Source organism: Triticum urartu, chromosome 3, assembly GCF_003073215.2.
Source record: "Triticum urartu cultivar G1812 chromosome 3, Tu2.1, whole genome shotgun sequence".
NCBI classification, from domain to species: Eukaryota; Viridiplantae; Streptophyta; class Magnoliopsida; order Poales; family Poaceae; genus Triticum; species Triticum urartu.
In genome coordinates, this window is record NC_053024.1 from 142,234,530 (window position 1) to 142,244,356 (window position 9,827).

The window sequence follows — 9,827 nt, forward strand, 5'->3', positions numbered from 1 at the left end:
CTGGGAAAGCGCGGCCGCGTATCAGCCTTTCTCCGTCCTGCTCCATGGTTTTCCCCGAATTCCACGGGACAGCAGCCTCGTGCTAAAGCTGCCCCGTCCGACAAACCCCTCTTTTCTCAGCGACCTTGTGTTTACACAAGCCACACCCTTGCACTGTCGCTGTTCGGCCCAGACCAGTCGCATTACACACGAAAAGATGTGAAAATTCGAATGAAATGCCAACTTCTAGCAAGAAGTTTACTAGAAAAGCGACTTCACATTGGGGGCACGGAAATATTTTACATGCATAGTACTCGTACTAGCACCGCCAGATTATTGCATCCAGACGGCGGCGAGGGGATACGCTAGGAGTTCATCGCGGCCGAAAAGACAAGCTTTTTGCCACGTTAAGACAAGAGAGTAGAGCGCACACGTATGCACGCACGTTTTCTTAATCCGGCATCATGATGCGAGTACCAACTAATAGTAGTATTAAAAATGCTACTAGCATCTAGGCTAAGATTTGATTGAGTACGGCGATCGCCACTCCGGGGTCCGGACGGCCCGGCTCACGCGCCGTCGACGCCGTCCTTGGTGTCGGCCGCGCCGTCGGCCTTCGGCTCCGTCATGGACCTCAGCAGCGGCGACTCGGACCCTACGGGGTTGTGAGAGAAAGCAGAGGGATGTTATCATCTATGGACCTGAATGTCACAGGACGCGGGGACGGAAATGAGTGGGGCTTGTGGTACCTTTGGACGCGTTGAAGGAGCGCTTGCAGTGCGCAATGGCGCCCTGGATGCCGTCCTGCAGCTGCAGCAGCGAGTCGTCGCGGCGCTGCGGCTGCGCGGGGGTCGGTGGTGTGGCCGACGGCGACGGCGCGGCCGCCACGGCGGAGGACGCGGAGCGGCTCTTGCCGAGGCGCTTGCACGCCTGCTTCAGGCCGGCCGGCACGCTGGCGCGCGGAGCGCGCACGCCGCACGCGACGACGACGGGCTGTGGCGGCGGGGCAGGTGCCGCACGAGGCTGGGAGGGGGCGGGGGAGGGTGTCGCGGAAGGGGGCGGCGAGGGTTCGGGCTCCGCGTCCGTCTCCTCGCCCTCGCTGGCGCCGGCGAACCGTAGGCGCTCGCCGTAGCGGCGGGAGACCTTGACGTACAGGGGCTTGATTTTGTTCAGGTACTTGAGCATAACCTCCTTGGCGAAGCGCCGCTCCTCGGCGGTGATCGCCACCGCGTCGGAAGGCTGAGGTGCCTGCACCGCCGGCCTGGCCGCGCCGGTGCCAGCGCCGGCGTCGGAGGTGCGAGAGCTGTTGTCACGCGTGAAGAGCGACACAAACGGCGCGTCGTCCACCCGGAACTTGATCAAGAAGCGGTTCGTCTTGGGCGCCGGGGAACCGCCGGCAGCACCACCCGCGTTGCCCTCCGCCGGAACGGGGACCTTCGGCTTCCTCAGCTTAAGCAGAAGCACGCGGAACTTGGTCGCCGGACGGAGGAACGACGCCGCCGGGGCCTCCGCCGTCGCAGCAGGCTCCGCCTCCTTCCCGACGCCGTTCTCAGCCTCACTGACCGGCACCACCGGCTCCACGGCCACCACCTCGCCGCCGGACGCGGCATCGCCGGCGACGGAGAAGTTGAACTCGACCCTCTCTTCCTCCGCGTCCGACGCGGCGCTCTCGTCGCCCGGCACCGCGAACTCGAGGTCGAAGAAGGCCGCGTCGTCTTCCACCACGTCCGCGCCCCCACCACTTCCACCCCCTTCACCACCTTCCTCACACGCCAACGCGGCAATGGTCGTGGCCGGCACGGCCGTGCGCTGGTTGCCGGCGACCGCTCCGCCGCGCAGGTACTTGAGAAGGCTGAACGACTCCATCACGCCCAGAGAGGCCGAGCTCACTCCACTCCCTCACCCCTCTACTTCTCTTGATTGTCTCACTCTCCACACTCAAATAAAAAGACTCTTTCGGGGGAGGCTTTTACCTTTCGGGGAGGAGGAGAAGGACAAGGTGGTGGCGCCGCTGCCTCGCATCGCTGGGGTAATAGATGAGCTCATGAGCAGCGGCAGGCGGTCAGAGGCGAGGGGCCAGTGGCCGCGGTGGGGCCCGACGGTTTCGGCGGGGCCCGTGTCCGTGTGCCGTCTGGGGCGGGTCTCGCGTGATCTCGCCCGCTCGTCGCCCAATCAGCCGCCAGGATCGAACGAGGAAATAGGTAGCCACCGGATTTCTTCGAATTTATTTTGCTGAAACTGTGAGTGACCAGACTTCTCACTGGGATTTTCTATGCTGCGATGGATCACATGGCACGAGTGACGTGGGCTTTGGCTGCACATGCTCGGCATGAACTGCTTCGTGTCCTCCTCCTCGCTGCGGGATGGGCTGGGCTGTGCTGCGGATGGTAAATCTAGCTTTATCTAATCGGAGTTCAACGACCGTCCGACTAGAGACAAAACGCCTATCTATTCAATCGTCACTTGATTTTGTGCACATCATCAAAGCATCCGATCCTGGAGACGACTCGGATGGCTTCTTCTTCTTCCTCAGAGAAACAAACGCCTTGTGCGTGCGTGCGTACTCACGGATCACAATGATCTCTGTCTGCCTCTTGGAGCACACAGCACAGCACAGGAGATGCATGCTACACTGAATCTGATCTGATAAAAGTCGATGGGCTTCTGTCAGGCGAGCGCGAGTACCGGCGCTGAGACAGTCGATCGGCTGATAATTTCTTACTTATGACCGAGGAATGCATTTCTTTTTGCTGTAGAATCATGGCAATCATGATGTTCCTTCAATCCTTTTTCCTTTTTCTTTCCTTGAAAGAACCCGCGGCTCGGCGTGGCAGCTAGTCAATTCTACGCGGTGCTCTCAAAGTTGAAACTGCCGCTGTGGACTGTAGTTGATTTGGTGACCTGCACATCTCACTGTGCAGTTTCCTGTCCGCTGCCGGAAACAGTAGGCGACCATGACCTCTGCGCGCTCATAATAGCCGTCGATTGCGCCGGTACAGGAACTTCCAGGAAATAGAGAATTGGAGCATCGTCCTACGCTCTGAGCTTCAGAAATGCTGGCGAGAATGAATTGCCGTCAGATGTTAATTTGCGTATAAGAGCAAACTAGATTGTTTCTGGGGAGCCTAGAGAGACGGAGAAACAATATACACATTTGTTGTTGTGTTCTTTTCTAACCGGGCTGGAAAGGGAGAAAGCGGGCTTAAAGCATCAAAACCCATCGTACTTGCAAACTAATCTGTAGTTGTATGGTTAGGAGGACAGTGGTATATATCCGGTTCATCAAAGTTGAAACCTGGATTTGACATTGGTGCTTGTATTCAGTTTTGGGTGGCGCTCCCTGCTCCCTGGCAGGCATGGTGCTCGGCAGCGGTTGCTACGTCCGATGGCTCTGCTCCTAGTCTGCCGTGGGCAGATCTGACACGACGGCTGCTGTTTTGGCGACCGGTGGCCTTCCCGAGGTGCGGCTGGCTGCTCTGTGTCTCTTTGTTGACGGGTTGGCCTTGGTTTGATGGTCTTGCCAACACCGGTGTGGATCATTGAGGTGGTGTTTGGAAGCTCGGGTGAAAACCCTATCTTGGTCTTCGGCCTATGACTAGCGATGGTAACGCCTGTGGGTGTCGTGGACCTTCTTGGAGGCATCGTTGTCTTGCTTTCTCACCCCTCGCGCTCAGGGCGGTCGATGCAACTCCGGGGGGAAACCTAGATTCATGTGATCAGACGAAGGCGGTGTCTTGACATCGTATCCCCTCTCGAGGGCTTTGTCTTTGGAGCGGGGCATTGGCAAGAGGGACAAGTGGAAGATGGTGGTTGTTGGCGTCAAGGCTTCTGTGGCAACAATGGCCATGCCAAGCGAAGTCGGAGGCGTGACACCAGATGCGGTAGCCGACTCTTCTCCGTCGTGTTCGTGTGATTACCTCGAGTTGTTTTGGTACAGTGAAGTCGGAATTGCGGCGGCGGGGCCCCTATGGCAACGATGGCATGCAACAGGTTGTTCGTTCGGTGGTCTCCCGCGGTGCCAACCATGCATAGTTCTTCTTCGGAGCTCTCCATCGGAGTTGGAGCTGCGTAGCCTTCGGTGCGGGTGGCTGGGCATGGCACGGTTCGACTTGTGTTTCCAAACTGCCTCTACGATGCGGGTGGGGTCGACGTTCGTCTTCGGCGAAGTCGGAGTCACTTGCACGGAGTCTAGGTAGGGCGATGACGCCTGTTGGGAAGAAGAGACGCCGATGACGTCCGAGTGTATCTTGACGAGGCCCTCCTTGTTGAGGTGTGTAGGATATTTTTGTGTGCTGCTCGGCGATTTATGACGGTTTTAGCCCTTCTATTCCATTAATTAACCATGCAACTCTCTTCTGCTTATTTGATGGACTTCTGCCTCCGTTTCAAAAAAACATTGGTGCTTGCATTATTTGTATATTTATTTCAGACTTTCAGTGATGTCTGTCACTGGGAGGAGATGCTCCCATCGACTGCGATGTGTCGATGGAGACTTCGTAAAAATCTCAAGATGCTATGCCGGCTCAGTCTCTCATAAGTTCTCATATGTGTAGGGTGTGTAGGTGTGCGTTCATATGGGTGACTTGATGCTCGTGTATGCGAGCAACTTCGATTGTACCGTATTTTAAAAAACATTGTACTCGACCCGAATCGGCACAAGCATTATAAGATGAAAACCTGATGACACAACAAAGCTAAGACCTAACAGTTTTGGAACTACTAAAACATGAAGATAAAACTCCAGACAACATTGCACTTACCTTGCTAACTAATTCACTTCAGAGTATCTGTTGTTGTCGTTGTTGTGGTGTTTTCCCATTTACTTATTGGCATTTGCTATTGACAGGTGCATTTCCCTCGCAACGAGGAGGTCCCGACTTTGAACCCTGTCATTATACCGGTACTTTTTCCCCGAAAAACTAGGAGCCCTCGCTAAGGGCGATTAGGGTTTCAGTGGATACGGCGGCGTTCGCTGACACCTCGTCGGTGAGTCGCACAACGAACAGGGCTGAGGATGGCCTCGTCCTCAGAGCCTAACAAAGGAAAGCAAGGGGCTGCGCCGGACAGGTCGGCAAGGGCTCAGATGGAGGAAGCCATGGGTAGATTGGATCTCACGGAGGAGGAAGCCACCCCTCTGGTGGTGGATGATCTGGAGGAAGGGCATCAACAGAAGTGGGCGATTGCTGGGAAAATTCTGCACCGCAAGGTGTTCCATATCCAGACAATTGCAAACGCCTTGAGGCCGGCATGGGGTAACCCTAGGGGGCTGTTCTTTAAGCCGGCGAGGGAAAATATCTTCGTGGCGGAGTTCGAGAATCGACGCGATCGTGATCGCGTGCGGGATGGATCTCCGTGGCACGTAAGTCGGCATGCAGTGATACTTACTGAGTTTGAGGATAGTATGCGGCCGTCGGAGCTCAGCTTTGACAAACTCCAGATGTGGGCTAGGGTTTTGAACCTTCCCTTCAACATGCAAAACGAAGTCAGGGGTTTGGCGGTGGCAAGACAGATTGATAATCAGGTAAAATCAGTTCAGTTTGATCCCGTGGGGGGGTTTTTGAGAGCCCGGGTTACAGTTGATGTATCTAAACCCTTGCGGCGTTGGATCTTAATTGACTCTGCAAAGAGAAAGGGGAGGGACTGGTATGATGTGCAGTATGAGCAAGTTCCCAATTTTTGTTTCTCCTGTGGTCGACTTGGCCACGCGGATATTGTCTGTCCTACGCCTAGTACTCGAGATGAGAATGGAGATTTGCCGTTTAATACAAGTATGAGAGCACCAGAGGACAAGAAACTTGCTGCCTCAGGAGATAGTGCATCAAAAGAGCAGCAGAGTTCAAATAACAGCAGGGTTGATGCGAAGGAGCCAAAGAAGAAAGCTACGGGTTCAGCTGAGGTTACTTCCCCAGTAAAGTATAGAGAGAATACAAATAAAAGAAAGGGAGGCCCGCAGCAGAATAGGGTCTACAGGAGGGTGGATCTAGAGGCATTGGCGGCAGGTGCAAAAGATCATGGTACTGGCACAGTTGCGCATATGGATATAGTGGTTTTCAATTCAGGTGGAAAGGACTCTAACGTAGGGCTAAAAGTTGGGGAGGATTCAACAGTTGAGCCTGATCCAAAGAAGAAGAAACCTACGCCACCAACTTCGGAAGACTCGGCAGCGGCTGATAGTCAGCCCTGCCGGAGCCAATGAATTGTTTAAGTTGGAACTGCCGGGGGCTTGGGAACCCCGAGGCAGTTCGAGAGCTTCACAAAATTGTGAAGCAAGAAGGGCCTTCCCTAGTTTTTGTTATGGAGACGAAGATTAGGGCGAAGAGAGTGGAAAGATTACAGCAAACACTTGGGCTCGCGGGATGTTTTGCGGTGGATAGTAATGGGCTTAGTGGTGGAATTGGACTGTTTTGGTCCAAAGACATGATAGTTGATCTCAAAAACTTCAGTTCTGGTCATATCGACGTTATGGTCCGGAAAGCTGATAATAGTACTCCCGAATGGAGATTTACGGGGTTCTATGGAGCTCCAAGGAGTGAGGATAGGCATCATAGCTGGAGATGTCTACGCACACTGCACGCTATTCAACATCAGGCATGGATGTGTGTTGGAGATTTTAACGAGACGTTGTATGGCACTGAGCACTTCAGTCGAACGGCTAGACCGGAGTGGCAGATGCGGGCGTTTCGCGAGGCTCTGGAAGAGTGCTCTTTGTAGGACATGGGCTTCTCAGGCGTACCCTTCACATGGGATAATAGGCAGGCGGGTGGACATAATATTAAAGCCCGTCTTGATCGAGGTGTAGCAAATGCCGAATTTCTGCAAAGATACGAGCTTTCTCGTGTACGTCATATTAGTTCTATAGAGTCAGACCATTGTTTTGTACTTGTTGAAACTTGTGATTCTTTGAATAAAAGGGGACCAAAGCAATTTCGGTATGAGGATGTATGGCAGTCTCATGCGGAGTATGACAATGTTGTAGCAGAAATGTGGCGGCGGAACCATACTGGGCATGGTCTTGCATCGATATCAGCTACTTTGCAGTGTATGCAGAGGGAGCTGGGTTCTTGGGGAGCTAGGGAGTTTGGCTGCCTAGAGAAAACTGTAAGAAAATTACAGAAAAAACTTGAGATGGTTCGAAAGCAGTCTGTTGGCAAGGGACCTTCTGAGGAGGAGAAATCTGTCGTTGTTAAACTGCGGGAGGCTCTCCGGCAGGAGGAAGTGTGGTTACGACAGATATCGAGGGTGCCATGGCTGCGTGAGGGCGACCGCAACACAAAATATTACCAGGCCCAAGCAGCTCAGCGTAAGCGTATGAACAGAATTTCCAACCTTCAGAGAGCGGACGGTTCAGTCTGTAATTCTGAAGATGAGGACAAAAGTGAGGTACAATCGTTCTACCAAGCGTTGTATACCTCACAAGGTTTTAATGTAATGGATGAATTGCTACAGTTTGTTCCTGAACGGGTTACGATGGAGATGAACACAGACCTGGATAAACCGTTTGAGGCAGATGAGGTACGGACAACACTCTTTCAGATGTCGCCATCCAAAGCTCCGGGTGTTGATGGATTCACCGCGGGGTTTTTTCAGAGGCACTGGGAACTCATACAAGATGATCTAGTGCCGGCGATACTTGACTTTGTTAACGGAGGGGAACTTCCGCCAGGCTTTAATGATACATCAATTACCCTCATACCGAAGGCACGGCACCCCCAGTCCATTACACAGTACCGGCCTATATCCTTGTGCTCAGTTCCTTATAAAATTGCTGCGAAGATGATTACTAATCATCTCAAAGAATTAATGAATATAGTTGTGGGTGAGGAGCAAAGTGCGTTTGTTCCTGGTCGTCTGATCACAGATAATGTGCTTGTTGCATTTGAGAGTGTACATACGATGAGGAGACGAAAGAAAGGGAAAAACTATTCGTGTGCAGTTAAGTTAGACATGATGAAGGCTTATGACCGTGTGGAATGGCATTATCTAGAAGCAATCATGTTGAAACTTGGCTTCAGTGCCAATTTTGTGCGGCTGGTTATGAAATGTGTTTCATCAGTGAGATACACAGTAAGAGTTAATGGCGAGCTGCTGCCTTTTTTCACACCTTCGAGGGGTTTTCGACAAGGGGATCCAATGTCACCCTTTCTGTTCCTTCTTTGGGCTGAAGGGCTTACTTCTTTACTGAAGTTCTATGGAGGTGCTCATATTGACAGAGGCATACGGGTGTCCTTCAGATCTCCTTGGGTTAACCATTTACTTTTTGTAGACGATTGCTTAGTATTCATCAGTGCAACTACAGATAGTGCGGATAGACTCAATAGAATCTTACAGATCTATGCTTCATGTTCGGGGAAGGCGGTTAATCGTGACAAAAGTGCCATTTTTTTCTCTCCCAATACGCCTACTAATAGGCGAGAGGCAGTTAAGCAAGTTCTCAGTATTCTTGTGGAAACTTTCAGTGATAGATATTTGGGGCTTCCTACTGCAGTCGGGAGGATCACAAGTGATACGTTTGAGCATATTGGTGAAAGATCAAGAAGCAAAATGCATGGGTGGGCTGAACGGCTGTTAGCTTGTGCAGGGAGAGAGATCCTTATAAAATTAATTATTCAGGCTATTCCAACCTTCAGCATGAGCTGTTTCAAATTGACGAAGAAGGTTTGCAAGCAGCTGACGTCCTGCATGGCGAAATTCTGGTGGAGTGGTTCCCTTGACAGACGATCCTTGCACTGGATATCATGGGATAGTCTCGCATCTCCAAAAGTTAATGGTGGCATGGGTTTTCGAGACTTGCAACTGTTTAACTTGGCTCTACTTGGGAAACATGGATGGCGTTTTATTACCAATCCAGATTCCCTATGTGGTCGTGTTATGAAGGGACGTTATTTCCCTGATGGAGAGTTCATGGATGCCGCTGTTCCGTGCTCATCTTCAGCTGTGTGGAGAGCCATTGTGGCAGGCCGTGAAGCGCTAGAGGAAGGATTAGTGAAACAGATGGGGGCTGGTACTACCATCTCCATATGGGAAGACCGATGGATACCGGGGCTGTCATCTCTCCGGCCAACTGTCATAACTGGTGGGACTACTCTAGCATGGGTGAGTGATCTTATAGATGAAGAGAATTGGTCTTGGAAGATAGACTTGATTCGAGACGTGTTCATCCCCCCGGAAGCAGAAGCTATACTTAATATACCGCTGCGTCACGGAGGAGGCGATGATTTCCTTGCTTGGGCCCATGAAAGAAATGGCAACTACTCTGTCAAATCTGCGTACCGTGCTCTCGTGACTCGCAAAGAGCGTGTAGCTCTAGAGGAAGGGACGGCTACAAGTACCTCACAGACTGATGGACAGATGTGGAAGCGATTATGGAAGCTCAAGGTTTTGCCAAAAGTGCGTGTATTCTGGTGGCGAGTTGTGCGGGAAATATTACCAGATGAATGCACTCTGAAGCGTAGACATATACAAGAAATTGGAAGATGCAAAGTGTGTTTGGCAATGGATGAGGATTTGATGCACGCTCTAGTGCATTGCCCCCATGCAAAAATGTTCTGGGAAGAAGCCTATGATTGGCTGGGTGTATGCCGGCCTCGGCTTCATCCCGATACGTGGGCGCGAGACATCTTGTCTGACCCACAGTTCACGGATATGCAAAGGTCTCAGATGATTTCTGTTATGTGGGCGATCTGGCATTCAAGAAACAGAATTACACATGATGGAGAGAAGCTGGACCCAGTAACGACTATTAGGCGGATTAAGGATGATCTGGCCGTGTTGGATATACCCCAAGCTGCGGCTGCTATACTACCAGGATACGGTTGGATTCCTCCGGATCCAGGTGTGATTAAGATTAA

The 9,827-nt window shown here is 52.2% G+C and overlaps 1 protein-coding gene across 1 annotated transcript; it reads right to left on the reverse strand.

Annotated features, from left to right (window-relative positions):
• Positions 1 to 211: 211 nt before the first annotated feature.
• LOC125543322 (probable membrane-associated kinase regulator 2) lies at positions 212 to 1,988 on the reverse strand. Its single transcript, XM_048706632.1, has 2 exons — positions 729 to 1,988; positions 212 to 634 (listed from the first exon to the last, which is right to left on the reverse strand). The coding sequence occupies exons 1-2, from the start codon at positions 1,843 to 1,845 to the stop codon at positions 549 to 551; spliced, it is 1,203 nt and encodes a 400-aa protein (XP_048562589.1). The 5' UTR covers positions 1,846 to 1,988; the 3' UTR covers positions 212 to 548.
• Positions 1,989 to 9,827: the final 7,839 nt, after the last annotated feature.

Bases quoted from the DNA above. Each gene is read 5' to 3' on its own strand.
- LOC125543322 (XM_048706632.1), bottom strand. From the start codon at position 1,845: ATGGAGTCGTTCAGCCTTCTCAAGTACCTGCGCGGCGGAGCGGTCGCC. The intron at 635-728 runs GTACCACAAGCC...ACAACCCCGTAG, and splicing joins CTCCTTCAACGCGTCCAAAG to GGTCCGAGTCGCCGCTGCTG.